Genomic DNA, 19491 nt, shown 5'->3' with positions numbered 1-19491 from the left:
ACTTTTGAAAGAAAGTAAAATAAGTAAAAGGAAAATTTTTGTGTAAAACATGCATATATGAAATAAGCCCACTCCAGCCCCAATTATCGAAAATTGTGGTGAAGTTCTTAGGATCGCCCTTAGGATTGTCACCGAGCATTGAGACAAATTGTTAAGATTTAAGAACCTTTGATAAGCTTTGTAACAATGATAAGCTTGGCGAGTTGGAGTCGACAATCATATGTTGGATGAAAAATTTATTTTAATTACTACATACGATATCACAAAACTATTACTACGACATTTACTGAAATAATAGCTAGTCCTGATGCGCATACTGCTAATCTATATGAAATGTTGGTAAACTCAGTATAGTCTATAAAAATATACAATTTTATGGCTTATTTTGCGAAAATTTACGTTCAATTATGAGCAAATGTGCTTATCGCTGCTTCTTTACTTCGTGTGATTCTTGCACGCAGGTCACACCTTCCAGCAGCGCTATGCAGGGGGGGGGGGATAATTGCTATACCAATAACCAATGTCACCATATTTTAGATAAAGTTCGTATTTTCAGAAAAAAATAACAATATTTGTTCTGTTTTTTTTTAATGTCGGCATTAAACAAATAGCGAATGAAATAATGGAATATGGACTTTGACAACTAAAATATGTTTACTATCAGCGAAGCAGATTTTAAGGTAAAACATTTGACAAAATTATGTCACTTCCTTGTTCCATATTATGTCTTCATACGTAGCATCATGGCTTTTTTTTCAAAAGTGTTTGATTCAGATTTGCTTTCAATTTAGTTGCAAAAATTTCTTCCATGAATCTTACTAAGTTTCTTTGCATCTCTATAACATAAATTTGTTATGTAATGTCAAGTGTCAAATTTGTGGGGTAAAAAAGTTACTACAGACTTCAGTAAGAATTTCATTGTTTAAAATGTTTGTGTAGTTGAATCGTATTGTGTCATATTATGATGGATGGAAATATTTTGTTTGTGCATGTATTTTCAAATTGCCAATGTACGCAACATTGAATTTGTTGAAGTATAGCTTAACGTACATATGGGTTACATGACTCAGCATATAGAAGTGATGTATGCGTTGTCTAATGTTTAGATCAACTTGTGTTGTTTTGTCTTCATCGCAACAAAGGCAAACTGACTGAAACAGAATTGTAGTTTAGGTTGTTGGCAACCAGTTCATTTCAGTCTGTTCTTGATAAATTAAAGTCACAGCAATTCTAGTTTTACATCAACATTGATTTGAAATTCTTAGGAACCATTTGCTTGTGCGGAGTATGTTGAGAGACTTGCAAGTACTGTTGAAGGTGGTGGAACAAAGGGTGGGGAGGGGAAATTTGATCCAAACAATCTTCATAGCTTTTTTGTCAATTCAATTCATCAACTTGAATTATTGGACAAATCCATCCAAGGCCAGGTCAATAAACTGGAAGAGCTCTGTACAAAAGAAGAAAAAGAACACAAAGGAAGGATTGTTAGTTTGGAAGATGAGATTAAGGTAAATTGTATGAACTCTAGACTAGGAAGAGGTGTATGTATGTATATCTATATTAATATGTAGTAGTTATTATCTGCTGAAGTTTACTGTGATATGTGCATTATACTGTATTTCTTATGAAGTATAAGTGGTTTTCTTATTTGTGTAGTCAAACAATATAATGAAGATTATATTGTAAACAGTGGTATAGCCAGCCAGTAAATTTTGGTCCTGCTATGTAAATTTTAGGTCATTAACATCATTCATTTCTTTAGAAATCTTTTGTTTTTACAGTGAGTGAGCACAAAAAAAAATTAACATAGCAGGACCAAATTTGCGGGCTGGCTATGCCACTGACTATAAACATGCTTTTTAATATGCAAGCCTCTTGTATGCAAAAGCATTTGAAATCCAAAATCAAAATTCCTCAAACCATGCCATCAAATAATGCCAACATATAATGTTAAATGAACATGAACTAGAGCTTATGACTGACTAAGTTTGCTGGATGCATAGCTTTGACTGAATTTGCCTGAAAGAGCTTTTGCATATAGACAGCAGTGCATGACATGTAACTTTAGTTACTTAAGCGATCATCTTTTCAACAATAGCTAATTTTGACAGTAGACATGCCAAACAAAATGCAGAAAATGTATTATTCCATTATTATTTCTTGTCAAAAGTGCAACATATTTTTGAGGCTTGGAAGACAATAACAATACACTGGTTCAACTCATAATGATTGGTAAAAGTCAAACATATATTCATGTATGTGCTGGTTGTTCTGTTTCTTCCACTTTCTTATGTTTTGCTCATTTCTACTTCCCCAATAGGAACATAAAATCACTCCCAATGTTTTGTTTTATTTTATTTTATTTTCAGAGGGCTACTAAAATATTCCATACGTTAGATAATCGAATAAATTCTGTTGCCACCAACGTTGTCCATCTAGGAGATCAACTTGAAGGCATCAACACACCAAGACAGCGAGCTAAAGATACTTTACAACTCATGGAGTATTTTAATGAATTTCTTGTTGAAGGTACTCCAACATCAACTGTATTTCACGATGAAGCAAAGGTAATATTAACTAAAAAATCTTTTGGTTGTGATTGTTGCAAACAGTTTCGCATCCAAATTATAAAAGTCATCTTTTGTTATGTTACAGCACATCACTGAATGAAAAGAGTGACATACACAGCATTACTGAGATCGAGATTGTGCTTAAAATAAAGCTAAAACAGTATTCAAGGCCAAAAAAATCTTCATTAAGATGCCAAAAAACAATAAAAACATCAAGAATTGAAATATACTAAGTTGAGACAATTTCATCTTTTTCTCTAGATTCCTATTACCAACCCCTGAATCACACGTCCAACAATGGCCATCTACCCAAACAAACAATAACAGTGAAATCCTTGACAATCATTCCTGCATTAAATTTATGTTTAAATATATGTATTACAATCCATGACAATCATTCCTACATGAAATTTGAAAATTAAGTTCAGAAGAAGAGCAGATTTTAATCATCTATTTTTTTCTTTAGTTTTTTTATCGTGAAAGCAGTAATGTTTTTAGTGAAACAAACTATGATACAATTTTCGTTCATATTGGTGCATTTCAAAATCGTTCTGTCTCTTTCACTGCTATTGTTTGTTTGGATATATGGCCATTCTCAGTCGTGTGGTTTAGGGGTTGGTAACACGAATCTAGAGAAGAAAGATCAAAATGTCCCAACTTAGTATCTTTCAATTCTCAGCGTTTTAATAATATTTTTACGTCTTTATGAAGATTTTTTGGCCTTGAATAATGTTTTAACTTTATTTTAAGCCCAATCTCGATCTTAGTAATACTGTGTTTGTCACTCTTTTGATTCAGGGATTTGTATTTTAAACCCGCAATCGTTCATTTTTTTAATTTCCCAACCCATAGATACACGAGGCAGCTAATGTAATTCAAAAACTAAACCAAATATCGCAAGAACTTCCAAATGAAGAACGGTTAGTTTCACTTTCGAAATTATACAGAGCGCGTTGCTTGTGTACTTTTGACATGCTTTTGAAAAGCTAGCTCTTTGACTACCTAAAAATTTCCCATTCCAAAAAGAGTCCGAGATAGGATGTTATGAAGTATGACCAAACGACAAGGGAAGATTTCAAAAATGGCGGGTGTTCAAAATAACGATGCGATAACGCACGAAACTCAAGCTTAAAATAATAACGAAATTCTTTCATATTAGTTATTTTTAATTTGTTTTTTCTTATACTTGAATATTTCGTCAAAGTTTGAATCATTAGAAAAGTCCTGTTTCCTGGTGCTCGCAAATAGCTATCTCTTAAACGTTCAAGCGAGAGTAGCTAACTTTGTGCGTGTACTTCCTATAAGGCACACACACGCTCTAAAAGTTGTAGGTGTGAAGACACACGGTTAACCATGACTTTGCAAGCACCTGCAAAAAGTAACTTGTGATACTGGCTTGTGTGTCTCTTAAAAATTCTCTGATTTATTATTGAATGATGCGTCGATTCGTAATCGACGTATCGTAATGATATGAAGCGATATAATGATATGATATAATTAGACAATTGCGAGGTTATTTAAAAGGTTTATTTTATGGCATGAGACATTTTTTGTACTTTTGCTATGTATTGTACAAGGAAAATGTTTAGTATATTTTGTAATGGACTGTTGAATACATTTCGAAGCCAATGAAAGCGCATTAATTCACGGAAAGTGGCGGTTGCCATATAATATATGTTTTTCAAAAAACATCCATTTGCTGATTCTGCTTTTATTTTTAGTTTCAAAGGCGTAAAGGAGCATATTGATGGTTAGTTTTATTTATAGAATAAATATTGAATTCATTGCTTAAGAAAATATAACTTATCAGGAAAACAAGATGACTTAGTTTTACTCTATAGTTTTGATGTCTAATTATCCTTTAAAGAAATTATATATAGTGGTTATCAAAATACATAAGATACGCCTTGCTGCAAAGCGTCTTGTTTGTATTTTGTATTCTTACTTAACGCGTTTCTACTGATTTCTAACAGTCTTCATTTTTAAGCACACGACATGGAGACCCAATAAAAAATATCTCTAAACGATTGCATACTCCTCAAAGGGAGAATTCATACAATAGATACGAACATCTGATAATGCTGATACTGTAACGTGCCATATTTTTCTAAGACATCACCGTTAGTAATTTGGGTTGTGATTTTGTCAGCGCCGTTTATGTAAAGTTTATTAATATTTCGTCCTTTAGAATATTACAAGGATATTGGGGACAAATTGATTACACTTTTCAAACGCGCTCATCACGAAGGCGACCAAGAAAAGATGAAGACGATTGCCGAAACTCTTCAACCTTTTAATCCGGTCAATGTTTTGTTTCTTTATATGTGTTCATATATCTACAGTACATGTTAGATTTCCTAACTTTTGAGCTTGTTGGTTCATAGATATATTTATTAGATTTAATCAGTGTTAGATTTTCTAAGTTTAAATCTATAGGGTTCACATGGTGGATTTGTGGAGATTTAAGCTCTAGGGTTATCGCTGACTCACCTTTTAACAATCAACTCCTCTACCATATCATAGTTATTTCATGTTGTACTTTTTAAAAAAAATTGCGGTTACTAAATTTTAGCGACAAAAAATACACGATTGTGAAATAACACTCCACCAAAACCTTAATTTTCTCTCGGTGGCACTCTCTCCATAAATTTTCTTCGAAACATTCTGACATATCTTTTTTTTCAATTGAAATGGTTGATTTTCTCATCATATTTATCTGCAGATCGTAGCGTAGCTAGTTCATGATTTATACTCTACGTATGACAACAGAAATTTTATGAAACTCATTTTGTTTGTGTAGCATAATCAAAATTGCGTGGACGTTTTCATATCTGAGAGCCAAAAGGTATTGCACCATTGATCTCTATTAAATTGACCACTCCAGTTAAGTTTGATTGACAGACGTATAGGTTACTCAGATAGAGTAAGAATTGAGTGTCGTGCAAAGCACGCGTGAACAAAAGACATTTTAGTTATATAATACACTCAAACCACCCGTAAGCTGACAATTTTTTGTAGCACAATCTCGTATCCCCTTACAGGACGTGTCTGTAAAACGAGATTCAAGATTCAACTGTAAATAGACATGTCATTGTAGTAACTTTTATCGTTTTGTTCCTGCATGATTTTTTCTACTAATATATTTCGTATAATTTGGGAACGCTACGAAAACGGAACCTTACTGTCTAATGTATACCTTCAAATTAAAGAAAGTCAAACGAGTAAAAACGAGTGAAACTCCAAATAATTGAGTTTCTCGAACCATTAATTTTTAAGGATGTTCAAAACGTCTTAACAAGTCGCGTAGATTTTTATAGGTTGTTGAAAATTGTTTCGAGTTTCTACGTTGATGTTTATTAAAGATTTTCTAAAGTGAATGGTTTGAACCCGGGAGTATCGTTACATGTTTGTAAATGTAGATCGTCCAGGTTGGTACATGACTCTGAAGATGACTACCGCTAAGGTTGTAGAAACGTCATTCAACAACAACAAAAACAGTCCTTCTCAGGACTATACCAACCTGGACGATCTACATTTACAAACATGTAAAGATTTTCTCTTGGGTTCTATTTCACTGTTGTATTTGCAAGTTTGCTATTTCTGACAATGCAATGAAAATTTCCTCGGCGATCAACTTTGTGATCGTGTGTGTTGAAACCTTTCAGCTCCAAAGTGGCTTTAATTCAAATGTGAGGTGGATTATCTTCAAATCGACTGTTGCACTTTTTTAGAGTCAGTTCAACTCTCAAGATGTCTTCAAAGACGTTGTCGGATTATGCCGAAATGTGAATAGCCTAGTGAAGTTTGTGTTTGGAATGAGTGGTGGAATGGTTATGGATAAGCTTGTTCAAGATGTCTATGAAGGTGCAATCAAGGTAAGGGCAACAAAAAAGTATTTTTTCTCTTAAACACTATTTTTTTCAAATTACGTATGCTTACAGTTTACTTATATTTAATATTATAGAAATATGTCGATCATAAGCTTGACCATAGAATTGCCACGCAAAAAGAGTCTTACTTGGAAAACCTTTACGTTTTATATCGAAAGTATGTTAGATATCACTATGATTAATTCTATTACCCAACTTTACAACGAAATTAGCATTTTTATATGTCAGTCGTCATTTCGCCATTTAAGGACTGTTAATCATTAATAGGCAAACGGTGGTAGTTAATTATTTGCAAGCAATCATTTTATTCGTTTTTCTCAATATTATCCTTTCTCATTCAACTCACTTTTTAACGATTCAAGTCGTCTGCATTATTTGACTTATTTTCAACTTCAATATTCATAAACAATTCTCCTAAATCGCCTATAGAAATGGTCTTCGGCATGAAAATGAAAAAATCGTAGCCACACGATCGTTCTGTGCCAGGTTTTCGTTTAGAGAGCCTATTTTACGTTTAAAGTACCAGTTTATTATTAGATTGTCAGTTTTGCGTTCAGAGAGGCAGTTTTGCGTTCAGAGAGGCAGTTTTGCGTTCAGAGAGGCTGTTTTGCGTTCAGAGAGGCTGTTTTGCGCTTTTCCATAATCATGAAAGATTGTGTGCAAATTAATTATATCCCAAGCGAGGAACGAATCCGTTGCTCCATTTTACGTTTAAAGTACCAGTTTATTATTAGATTGTCAGTTTCGCGTTCAGAGAGGCTGTTTTGCGCCTTTCCATAATCATGAAAGATTGTGTGCAAATTAATTATATCCCAAGCGAGGAACGAATCCGTTGCTCCATAAAAAAAATTATCGCTAAAATTCCTTTTTATTGCTAATTGTTCAGTTACATGGATCACGCGTACATGATAAAGAAAATTTCTCACACATGTGCATTTATCCAGGACAAAAGAATTGGGCCAAAAGTTATCAGAGTGTAAACTTGGTCCTGACTTAGCATCTTTGTCGCGATTACGGAGAAACATTTTTAGCAATTATTTAAAAGATTACGAGAAGTAAGTTGGTGGATGTGATTCGTAATGTTTTTATTCATGTTACTCCACTTTTATTGTGCTGTTAAAGAAATTTTGCAAACGCGATCTATCACCTAAGACCTCGTAAAAAATGACGCGGTCTTTTGTATACGTACACGTCATTTTACGCAATTTTTCATGGCGTCTTCGACGATACGTCGCGTTCACTGCATTTTTCTATTTGTACCTTTTTTTTACCTCTTTACAAACTGCTTTTTGAGTGGATATCATTCTTTTTCTTATTCTTATTGAGCTATTTATCAAACACTTATATGCTTCTGCATTATGGATATGATTTTCTACAACATAAATATCGTTCTATTTATGACTCTTTTTGTCAATCCTATTGTGCTGTTTATAACATCCTTGTCCAACCCTATTGTGCTGCTTAGGTCACCTGTATCTGCTGGTGTGGTGATTTTTTATGTATTTTGTTCTGTTTGCAATGCAACGCTATGGAATGCCTTCATTACGTTCTTCATGCTATTCAACTGTGTACTATATATTTGTTGCAGACGCGAACTTGAATACCTAATACGCAAATCTGAATCTCTTCTCAACAAATATTACGAATCCATTGGACATCAGAAAAGAGAAAAGACTCACATGTCTGGGTGGGTATGACAGTGACAATTATACATCTTTTTGTTTGCCGTATTTCAGTCGTCGAATAAACAGATATCTTTGTTCATTAAGGTTTAATGACTTTGTTCGGATGACTGGTTTAAGTCAAGGACCACAACAACAAAGTGACAACACCAAGGAAACATATCTTAATCAAGATGTTGCTGTGAGCCTTTTGCTTGAAAATAAGAAATCCTTACAAAGATGTGAATTGGTGAGGCAGTTGTTACCCACATCGTCTTGTCAATAGAAAACGCTTCCAGTGCTGTCGTAAGCTCGATAATTGACGGGTCCCATATTCGTATAAGCAGGTTATAATTCTTGGAAAACAATTGATTTCAAAGGAATTCAACGCGGTAGAACATGCATACATGAATATGGACCCCAATAGTTATCGAGCTTTCATATGTTGCGAGGTCATTGTGTCAAAAGTTGCTTGATTAGTTTGAAAGCTGTTCCACTATGTCTAATTGTTTAGTCAGAACTTGTAATCGTTAACCCTTCTGTTAGTTAATCGATGTGGTTGACCCTTTCTAGCTTTGCAACCCAGATTTTGTACCATCGTGCGTACATGAAATATATTCTATCCTTCTGAACTGTTTGTGTCGTGACCATCTTGATTACGCTCTTACTATTGGATTAGAATGTAAGTGTATGTTATTGATAATCATCTCTTGATTTTCACCATCAACTTTACACCATCATGTTTTCACCATCAACTTCTCACCATCATATTTTCACCATCAACATTTCACCATCATATTTTCACCATCAACTTCTCACCATCATATTTTCATCAACATTTCACCATCATATTTTCACCATCAACTTTTCACCATCAACATTTCACCATCATATTTTGATCATCAACATTTCACCATCATATTTTCATCATCAACATTTCACCATCATATTTTCAGTATCAACTTTTCACCATCATATTTTCACCATCAACTTTTCACCATCATGTTTTCACCATCAACTTCTCACCATCATGTTTTCATCATCAACATTTCACCATCATGTTTTCACCATCAACTTCTCACCATCATGTTTTCACCATCAACTTCACCATCATATTTTCACCATCAACTTTCACCATCATATTTTCACCATCAACTTCACCATCATATTTTCACCATCAACATTTCACCATCATATTTTCACCATCAACTTTTCACCATCATATTTTCATCATCAACATTTCACCATCATATTTTCACCATCAACATTTCACCATCATATTTTCATCATCAACTTCTCACCATCATATTTTGATCATCAACATTTCACCATCATAATTTCACCATCTTATTTTGATCATCAATTCTCACCATCATATTTTGATCATCAACATTTCACCATCATAATTTCACCATCTTATTTTGATCATCAATTCTCACCATCATATTTTGATCATCAACATTTCACCATCAATTTTTCTCCATCATATTTTGATCATCATTTCACATTCATCTTTCTACCATCATCTTTTCATCATCAATTTTTCATCAATTTTTTCCCATCATCTTTTTATTGTTCCATTCTTACCATCATTCTTCATCATCCTTTGCGTAAACTCCTATTTTATGTTTCAGATTTACCTGCGCCAGAACCCAAATCCATTCCTAATTCACGATTCCTGGAGGTTGTGGACCAAGCTAATGCAATCTTTCATTTGTTGGAAAAACATTTCAGCGACGCCATTTTGCCACTAGTTGGGTGAGTTACTGAACATGTTACCCAACTGGTTATTGTCAAAATTCTAGGTAATATCACGTGACCTAACGCGTAGCTGTCACTACTCATATACAATATCACGTGACCTAATGTGAATTGTCAAAACTCGTATGCTAATACTTTTGTTGATCTGTTTTCCACTTTTCTTTTCATGTTTACGTTGCAATGTTGCATATAAAGAGATTTTTGTATACCTGCGTTGTCTCGATTTTGACTTCATCATTAAAGCAGCTGATTTTTGTACTTAGTAATACATTGCCGTTTATCTATAAGAACATGCACGTCTGAATATCAATAACGATGATTGCAATCAATGAGTTTTCACCTTTTACCAAAAACTACAATGCATTAAGCCCCCCCCCTGTCACCAACCAACAGGCAACAAACCCGCCACCACCCACCTCACACAGTAACCTCACCTTCTAATTCATCGCATGTTCTTTCAGTTCCAGCACTACTTACGGTCAATGTGTTCGCAAGAAGAAAGAAATCATGGAAGATATGGAGAAGAAATTAGATAACGGAATGGAAAGGTGCAGAAAATAGTTCTATTAATCAACCTCGTGTTTTTCTCTTGCATCAATTAAATGTGAGATAATTCATCGGTGCGCAAAAGCAAAAACTACTTCACGACTTCTGTGTTGGTACTGGTTTTTCTGGTACTCTGTTGGTACTGGTACCTTCATGAACAGGAGGTTGTCAAAAAGACTTAAGGTTGCAAAACGTTGGACGCATGGATAAGCATTACCAACCATTACTCTTCATTGACTGAGCATTACTCTTCATTTCTTGTCTCTCTACATGGTGTCATCCCAAGGAGCAACACAATAGAAAGTATCTCGTTCAATTTTTTTGGGACATCCTACAAGATGATATTTGACAGAGTTATAACTGACAATAATTAAATGGCGAAATTTTGTCCGTTTGGTTTGCTTAAGAATTACTTATGTTAGGTTAAGTATGTCTGATGAATTTTTCAATGATATTTTATACTTTTAGATTGATCACTTCTTACGCGGGATATGTTAAGCACGTATTGAACACGGAACAGAAAAAGAGTGACTTTCGACCTCCAGAAGAGCAAAATGCCGACTTGTTTAGCTGTACTCAGGTACTTCTAATAGGAGATGTTAAACGTGAAATTTTTATGACTGTATGCTATGTGTCATATGGACCTAAATGCCTATATCCGAGTTGAGCCCATGCATGTTTTGAATCATGCATGCCAAGAAATACATCTCTGTCTTTGACAATGGGTACTATTATTGTGTAATTTTTATATAGGCCTGTAAAAAATGCTGTCAATTTATCGAAATCCAACGTTCCCTTCTAAAGGATTATGTGGATGGCAAGAATCTGGAATGTGCTCTAACCGAGTTTGGCATTAGAGTTCATCGACATCTTGTCGATCATTTACAGCAATTCCAGTATAACTCGATCGGTAAAGTGATTGTTTTGATATACGCCTATTTTGTTTACTCCTGAATATTGAAATGCGTATATAATGGGAAGGTGTCAATTATTAAAGTTTCTTATCACTCATTGTGCTGACAAAGATTAGGGAATTTTGGACGTTGGAAGGCGTGGTGATCAAATACGGCATTTTTAACACATTAAGCCAATCGTAATGCTAGCAAATATCTTTAATTGTCTTGAGTTTACACGTGGCAAAACATCGAAGCATCGTGCTTTCCCCCTGAGCTTTTAGAGCCCTCTGTTTTCACAATTTAATTTATAAGTTATGGTGGTCACGCTTAAGTTAAGTAAATATAGGTCGCATATAAGATATTTTTTATTTGCTCCTCTGCATGCAATCAGATGCTCGTAGTTTTTTCATTTTTTATTGGGTTATTCGACAGGTGGAATGTTAGCAATATGTGATATCAACGAATATAGAAAGTGCATACAAAAATTTGAGGTACGTGATCTGTACTCCTCAATTGAAACATTCACAGTTTTACGCTGCTTGGAAATAACTAATTATGTGTGTGTAGTTTTTCATTATTTATCAAATTATTAGACAGGTGACATGTTAGCAATGTGTGATATCAATGAATGTAAATATGAATAATATCAATATTTTGTCGTCGTATTTTTCAATCGTAAAGTTTCCTTTTCTGTTGAGCAACATTTACGGAGATCGTGTCACGTCTCACTCACGAAATTAAACTTGTAATCGCTTAAAAAGAAGATAATATACCATTTAGCCGGAGATATAAAAAAATGTTACGCACGCCATCACATGGAAATATGTCCTTCGGGCGATCTTTTCTGTGCTTGACCTTGACCAGGACCTGTTCTGAACATATGGGTGAATGAATGACATTATGTGTTTATTTATTTTCTATTGTTGCGTTGCTTTCTCATCAACTTTTAGTATATAATTAAACACTGAGAAACATTTAAATGTTTTGGTTTGACATGCAATATGTATTGTGTTTCCCTCTGTCCCTGAACATAAGTATTAATTTGGTCACATGCCCCCTTTCTGATAGCTAGTCAAAATGATCAGTGATTCAGGTGTGCGCCATATATGGCACGCTGTACATTGAAGGGTTAATACCGTTTTATGTGTTTTTTTTTTAAAGATAAAATTGCTTGACAAGTTATTCAACACTCTCCATTCTCTTGGTAATCTCCTTATTGTCGCTGCAGATAATATACCACAAGTTATTAAAGAAGAACAATTGGTGAGTATGCTGTTAAAATTACTTCTGTTGAGCGAAAATTCCTGAAAATGTTGGAATTCATGGAACAATAACTACTTTTTTGATGTATCATACCATTAAATTCTGCTATAAACAGGTCATTGCGACTTTCTCTGATTTTTTCAATTTCGTTTATTTTCAGTTTAGTAGCTATAATACGCTTCGATAAGAATCATCGAGAAATAGTCTTAGAATCCTTGCTGTTCTTTTTGTTCGCATGATGTATTTGTACAAATGTTTTTTCTTTCAGGCTCCTCTTGAAAAGAGTGTAATTCAGTCGTTTGTGCAACTTCGAGCTGACTATAAGACGTCCAAGCTTGCTAGACATCTTGAATGAATATTAAAATTTGAAAAGAATATCGAAGAATAGTTTTACTGTCAATTTTCACAACATGCAGCGTTCAGTATAATTCTATGTAATGTTGCGAAATTAATTTCAAATTTCCAGTGTTTATTTGTCATCAAGTTAATTTGGAAACGAACTCCATTAGAATTGCATGCCCTAACACCTTGGCAAACATATATATCTTTAAGCAAACTTAGTACAAGATTACGCTGAAAAGTTGATATGAAATGAATTCTAAATCAAAAGAAGATCGATAAATTTGGATGATTTCGCACTATGAATTATACAATTTTTTCTACAAGAAAAAGGCGTGCGTCAATTTGTATTTTTTCTAACTGCACGTGGGCAGTTCATTAGAATTGCAAAAATTCCTATCAAAAATAAATCCATGTGAGATGCACGCCGAAATCCGTGTAAAAAGGCACAAGAACATTCTAGTTGCGCAAAATTCTATTGAGATAGCTTGCAAGAAACAATCGATATCAAAGTGTGTTGATCACTTCTCCTTATCTTAGCCTTATTAGCCATTACCCATGCCCAGTAATTTACACAAAAATCAAAAGATACAGTTGAGTAATTGTTTATCATTGACGCACTTTCATAATAAAATACCACAAATTTACTTCATGCTAATTCGATAAGTCATTTGACACAATTTTATCGCTTGAAATTTGCGCAAAAATAATTCCAATAGCGAGAATAAAATGTACGGCTGTCTTCGCCAATGAGTGTGATTGTTGGCCCTCCATTTTTCGTGCTGATGTTGATGCCGATTGTTTGTGTAGATTATAGAGGTTGGTATGGTACTTTATGGTTTGCAAGGCTCAGATTCTTGGCAAAACACAAGTTGCTAGAATACAACTAGGGCTCTGTCTCTCACAGCTCTGGTGGACCTCGTGAGCGACGAAATATGATCGATTACAAAACCTCTGATACATAAAAAGACATCTCTTTCACAATCTTCGTTTAAAACATTTTATTTTTCAATCATTCGTGTGCACGTACAGTGAAAAAGTTTAATTGATAGTTTAATTTGGATTTAAGTACTTTAAGCAATCTTGTCGTGTCCACATTAATCCAGCGAACTACACGCATGAACGGCAAACAGCATGTTATATTTTTAATTAAATTGCTAATCAGCCTTGAGAACAGCTGTCGTGTAGTTGCATTGTGGGTCAATTGTAAACAACCACTACTACTAAGAAATTCTTAATTTTTTTTGTGGCACTCATGTTGCGTGTATCGTGTTGAAAAATTATCAAATTTGTGTGTGCAGACGAATAAAAAAAGCAGAAAAAACTGCGATCGAAAACGTCAAAAAGAAGCTGTATTGCATTCAATGGGGAAATCTTATTTTCTGTCTTTCCCCAGCTATTGTTGATAAATCTCCCCAGTTATCTTTGAGAAAATGTTGGTATACCGCTTATTTTGTAAGAATATTTCATTTTCAGTTTGGCAAATTCCAAGGTACTTTTGCTTTTAGAATTAGAACTAAGTCAATATATCATTTAATCAAATTGCGAATTTACACGGCCATGACCACCATGTCTCCATTCACATCAACTGATCAATATGCTCTTTCTTTGTTGCGAAATGCTCGAAGTTTTTTGTAGTCAGTTCCGGCGAATATGCTGATTGGCAAATCCGTATTTGGAATTCGTTATTGTGCGATACAACTTTTCACTGTCATCTTCCTTCCGACGTCCGTTTAGCGGATTTTTGGACGCTTTATGCATAATTAATAATCTGCGTTGTATGAATGTTAGCCAATAAGAATTTAATAAATTATACTTACCTTGAGATTGACCTTTGCGTGTTGAGTATTTAAATTTCTTCTTCCCATGACCTTCGAACTCGTCTTTCGAGATATTGTTTTGTGATTGTGAATGCTCGGTTGTTAAGAAATTGCAAAACTACTAACTTGCGATTGTGTTTTTGGGATATTTCCCATGTCCGACATGGTAAGGTCGACGACATTGGAGAAGTAAGTATTTGATAAAGGCAGCGACAAATTTTATCGTTGCTGTGGCTTCACCTTAAATATGGCGGGAATGTACGCGTTCAATATTTATTTTATAGGGAGTTTGGTGTTTGGGTAACTTAAGGTGCTTAAACTTGTTGTGTAGTTCACAAATAATTGCGAAATAGTAATGAATATAAAGCAAGAGCCATGCGACTTGGCACAGACATGTCTTGTGTGCAATGATGTGGCCACAGGAAAACATTATGGTGTAATATCGTGTGAAGGTTGTAAAGGTTTTTTCAAACGAAGTATCAGGAAAGAAATGCGCTATACCTGTCGAGAAGAAGGAAAATGCTCAGTAGATAGGTTACACCGAAATCGCTGTCGTCTTTGTCGACTAAACAAGTGCTTGAGGATGGGAATGAAGAGAAGCGGTTAGTTTTTAAAGCTCTTGCGCAAATTATTTGTTTCCTCAATGAAAGTTGGATAGGGCGCGAAACCGCCGAAACATATAATTTCATATTAATAAATTTTAAGTGTTTATATACATTCATGACCACAAGCAGTTTAGAGGCAAATGTTCGGATTTTCATTTTTTAAACTTTGTAAATGCTTGAAGTCACCTTGCCTTGGGACTACTGACCTTGATTTTGTCAATTCCAAGGGGAAGGTCGAGCTGAATTTTAATTTCGTTAATCCTTATGACTGATGATTCAACTCGTGTTTTGAGCATGCTTCCTTGAAAATGCCAATGCTATGTATAGATGCTTTTTTTTACTGACATGAATACATAATCCCAAGCTGTATAATCTAGTTAGAGGGCCACAGGTTTGTCAGCTTTTCAGCTGTTACGTGTCCCCTCTATAATTAAAGTCCTCATTATTATTATTCTAGTTTGCCTCAATTATCACTTATCACAGGAGTGTACCCAAGTCAAGAACTGAGCACTAGAAAGCAAAGGGTGTCAACCTTTTCTTAGAAGGGTTTTGAGTAAACACAAAAAGCATCACTATCACATTACTTAATAAAGAATACTTATCATTCTTGTGTCTGTTGTCTGATGAGAAATTTTTACCAATTTTTGAAGTACCAGAATTGTGGGGTCAAATTTTTCTTTGCATCTATGTTAACTGTGTTTATATCCAGGGAAAGTATCATTGTTGTATACCTCAATTTGCTAAATAGGTTTATGTTCTACGAACCTATTGCAATATAAAATACTGGTCAACAGTTTTTCATTGAAAATAATATCAAAGTTAAGTCATGCCAAAACTCTTTCAAAAATTTGTCTGTTGTTGTTCATAATAATTTTACTTAACTATGATGGCCTAACTTGAAAATAACATTGCAGTCTTGTTTGTTTTTAGAGAAGCTTACTAGCATGATTGAATTAGCTAATCGAAAGGTTCATTTTACACTGTATTTTATTTTCAGCTGTACAAATGGAGAGATGTGCATCTAGCTCACTTCAAAATTGTACCTTGCCCTCTGTAAGTGGCTCATTTAAATCAAAATTGACTGACAAATGTGAATTTGCTTTTGAAATGGAATTTCCCAAAGATAGTAAGCTCACTATGGAATATGTTTATGAAATTGTGACAAGACTTCTCTTTTTTTCGATTGATTGGGTCAATGTAACTCATTCGTTTAAGTCTTTGGATAAGAATGATCAAGTTTTGCTTTTGCAAAGCTCCTGGACTGATATATTCCTCCTTAGCTTTGTTCAGTGTGGGAAAGTTTGTAGAGTTGAGGCTACATTGAATGTAATGAAAGAAAATATGAAAAATTATGACATCGATTCCTGTGAAGCCAACAAGTCACAATTACCTGTAAAAGACATTGATAAAGTAAAAGATCTGCTTCTTACATTGGATCGCCTGGAATTAACACCTACTGAATATGCATTGCTAAAGCTCATCTGTCTTTTCAATCCTGGTAGGTATTTATGTTGTAAACAAACGTGAATGGTAACCACTGTAAAAGACAACTGCTGAAAAGTGATTTAATTTGTATCATTGTTGGGGGAAGTCACATTACGTGGTGTATGCCAAACACCCCCGTCTTTAGTTAAAGAAGTCAAAAAATTCAATTAATAAACTGTTCTAAGATGGCACAAAAGTCGGTCAGACTTAAACTCTTGGCTTTTCTTATATCACTAAAAAGTATTTCCCTAACGTAGAATATCTCCACATATTATTTTGGAATGAGCGCACCTGATTATCGTACGACATGCGAAAACGCTGATGCGTGTTGCCATTAAATAGCTATTTAATAAATGTTTTTAATGAGCTCAAAAAGGAAGTCAAAGAGAGACAGTCGTCAAGGAAAACGTTTTTACGTTCGAGAAAAATGCTGTCTCGTACAAACTTGCTTGAATAAAATTTGCTTTTGCGCCCAAACCCCCCATTGATTATTTACATGTCAGGATGATAAATACTTCATGAATGTTCGCCAAGCAAAGTGGTGCTATTGTTTGCTCGTGAACGGGCGTGTGAAAATTCTTTAAAAATGAATTTGTGTGATTTTTTTATAAAAGTTTCGAGAATGAGCGGTGTGCTTTATCGTTTGTGACTATTCTATTCCTCTCTCACAGATGTTACTGGTCTTAAATGTGTTCGAGACATTGAAAAAATGCAAGAAATGGCGCAGAGTGAACTTCAAGATTATGTTCGTGAAAGTAGCTCAACCAATCAGTGTCGCTTTGCAAGAATTTTGCTTCGCTTACCAGCAATCAAGACGATCAGTTCTATAAGAGTGGAGGAGATCTTTTTTTCCCCTCTCATTGGTGATGTGAAAATTGATCACATTCTTCCTTCTATACTTAGTAATAATTCGGGCAGTCTTGTATGAAAATATGATTTATTGTTAGCGTGGGAAAAATCGTATGAAATAATTGTCTCAGAAAGCAGCTATATATAATGATTCAATTAATCAGGTGACATCAAACAAGTCGTGGAGAAACTTTTCACTCTCAATATTTAACTTTAATCGAACAAATGGAGAAGGCAAACCAAAAAACTGATCTCTGATTACGAGAATCGAAACATAAACGCGCGAACGTTGTAAGTGTAGTTTCGATTAAATAATTGAAGCTAAAAATAACTCTGCGTTGGTGTTAGCAACATAGCGACGTGATAACGAAAAATCCTGCGGAGTAGATATTACAAAAATCTTACTGTCGATACTATCAACTTCCTATCAATATCAAGAATGCCCTATACATATTATTGATATTTTCTATAGGTATAAAAAATGCCCATCCAATATATTATCGAAATTCCATTATTATGATAGTCTATAGAAAGTATTGTAATTCTTATTGGTATTAGTAGATGGTATTAATAAGTTAAATAATAAACTCATAAATACATATCAATGAAATAGGAAGTAACTGTTTGATATAACATGGTTATTTTTCAAAACGCTCAGGCAAAATTGCCAAAAGACCTTTCAAAAATCACCATAATAAACCAAAAATGCCTGGTATCATAAAAGAATCAAACAACTTTGTTGAATAAGCATGCATATTTTAGCATCTTTTCCACATTACTTGTTTCAAAGTGGGTGTTACACATAGCGCCCATGCTGTTTGTTGGCAAGAAACATATGGTTTGTCTCGAAATAACCCTTCTTTTCATCTTTCCTGTGGCAACGTTTACCAAAATTGATCAATTCCTTTTATTGCAATTGTCTGCATTAAACTGAGCATTAACCCGATTATGCCGCGCCTCATTTCTAGATGCCAGTCTCCAGGACTTTATGATGTGCAATGTGCAGCCAAAGTGGCCCAACATTTTTGCTTGGCTGTTGTGCAACCCGTTAACGATCTCAATGTGTGAATACCTTTCGTCATGCCAAAAATTAATTGTAGAATGCAGAATTTTTTAGTTGCCCATTTAAAACCGATTTCCTTTTTCAATCAACAAGGGCAATTGACGTCCTGAGGAATTTTATACACCTTTTATAAAGTTACTATACATCATAAATTTATTGAATTGATTAACCCTTTGTTCTTTGAGACTCGTAACCGACAGAATGATGATAAATCTAAACATTTAAAACATTGATCCTCATCTTCCAACATTGAAAACACGACTCCTTGTTTACTTGCGAATTAGAAAAAAATTAGAGAATGTTTTTTTATTTTTCACAGCATTCCCTCGTTAATTCTAGTTTGCTTTAATCCTGCCTGGTTTATGACATAAATGTTAGATTATTTTTTCACGTTTGATAATTATGACACCTTTAACAATAACTCGGCGTTTTCCCTGGACAAGCCCAATGCCACAAACATGATGAATAAAATCATTTGTAAGGACACCTACGCAGTCTCTGTTTATTGTAGCATTTTACCCCAGGGAGTGGGTGAATGAATTGAAAATGTATTGTACTATTTTCACAATGTTTTCAAAGATTCAACTGCTTTTATTACTCGCCATGCTCATGCTATTAATGTACTGTTATGTTGGTAACCTGTTCTCACTAGTTCTTCTTTTGCTTTATTAAGCATTGAGTACTGTGACACCTCAGTTCTTTATTTTTCATAAATTAAAATTCAATGCTTGGCATGTCCACTT

General features: G+C 34.3%; 2 protein-coding genes and 1 long non-coding RNA gene across 3 annotated transcripts; 2 read left to right on the top strand and 1 right to left on the bottom strand.

The window, feature by feature from the left end:
* Positions 1-484: 484 nt before the first annotated feature.
* LOC124445852 (exocyst complex component 5-like) lies at positions 485-13258 on the top strand. Its single transcript, XM_046996639.1, has 20 exons — positions 485-680; positions 1266-1508; positions 2370-2567; positions 3423-3490; positions 4292-4320; positions 4759-4871; positions 5371-5415; positions 6302-6445; positions 6535-6617; positions 7405-7515; positions 8049-8147; positions 8230-8371; positions 8695-8803; positions 9756-9879; positions 10344-10430; positions 10897-11008; positions 11182-11338; positions 11757-11815; positions 12486-12587; positions 12856-13258. The coding sequence occupies exons 1-20, from the start codon at positions 651-653 to the stop codon at positions 12940-12942; spliced, it is 2142 nt and encodes a 713-aa protein (XP_046852595.1). The 5' UTR covers positions 485-650; the 3' UTR covers positions 12943-13258.
* Positions 13259-14779: 1521 nt separating this feature from the next.
* LOC124445853 (nuclear receptor subfamily 2 group C member 1-A-like) lies at positions 14780-18295 on the top strand. The gene is made up of 4 exons (XM_046996640.1): positions 14780-14935; positions 15031-15348; positions 16349-16849; positions 17508-18295. The coding sequence occupies exons 2-4, from the start codon at positions 15102-15104 to the stop codon at positions 17762-17764; spliced, it is 1005 nt and encodes a 334-aa protein (XP_046852596.1). The 5' UTR covers positions 14780-14935; positions 15031-15101; the 3' UTR covers positions 17765-18295.
* LOC124445854 lies at positions 16190-16830 on the bottom strand. The gene is made up of 2 exons (XR_006948271.1): positions 16742-16830; positions 16190-16666 (listed from the first exon to the last, which is right to left on the bottom strand). It is a non-coding gene; the product is annotated as an uncharacterized LOC124445854 (long non-coding RNA).
* Positions 18296-19491: the final 1196 nt, after the last annotated feature.

Source organism: Xenia sp. Carnegie-2017, unplaced genomic scaffold (genome assembly GCF_021976095.1).
Source record: "Xenia sp. Carnegie-2017 unplaced genomic scaffold, XeniaSp_v1 HiC_scaffold_22, whole genome shotgun sequence".
NCBI classification, from domain to species: Eukaryota; Metazoa; Cnidaria; class Anthozoa; order Malacalcyonacea; family Xeniidae; genus Xenia; species Xenia sp. Carnegie-2017.
The sequence above is the reverse complement of the archived record's forward strand: the minus strand, read 5'-3'. Positions and strand labels throughout refer to the sequence as shown.

What these genes read in the sequence shown, in the direction of transcription:
- LOC124445852 (XM_046996639.1), top strand. Translation starts at nt 651, where the DNA reads ATGTTTACTATCAGCGAAGCAGATTTTAAG. An exon ending in TCAGCGAAGCAGATTTTAAG is followed by an intron (nt 681 to 1,265) that starts GTAAAACATTTG and finishes TGAAATTCTTAG; the next exon opens with GAACCATTTGCTTGTGCGGA. An exon ending in TCATATCTGAGAGCCAAAAG is followed by an intron (nt 5,416 to 6,301) that starts GTATTGCACCAT and finishes GCACTTTTTTAG; the next exon opens with AGTCAGTTCAACTCTCAAGA.
- LOC124445853 (XM_046996640.1), top strand. Translation starts at nt 15,102, where the DNA reads ATGAATATAAAGCAAGAGCCATGCGACTTGGCACAGACATGTCTTGTG. An exon ending in GATGGGAATGAAGAGAAGCG is followed by an intron (nt 15,349 to 16,348) that starts GTTAGTTTTTAA and finishes TTTTATTTTCAG; the next exon opens with CTGTACAAATGGAGAGATGT. An exon ending in CATCTGTCTTTTCAATCCTG is followed by an intron (nt 16,850 to 17,507) that starts GTAGGTATTTAT and finishes CCTCTCTCACAG; the next exon opens with ATGTTACTGGTCTTAAATGT.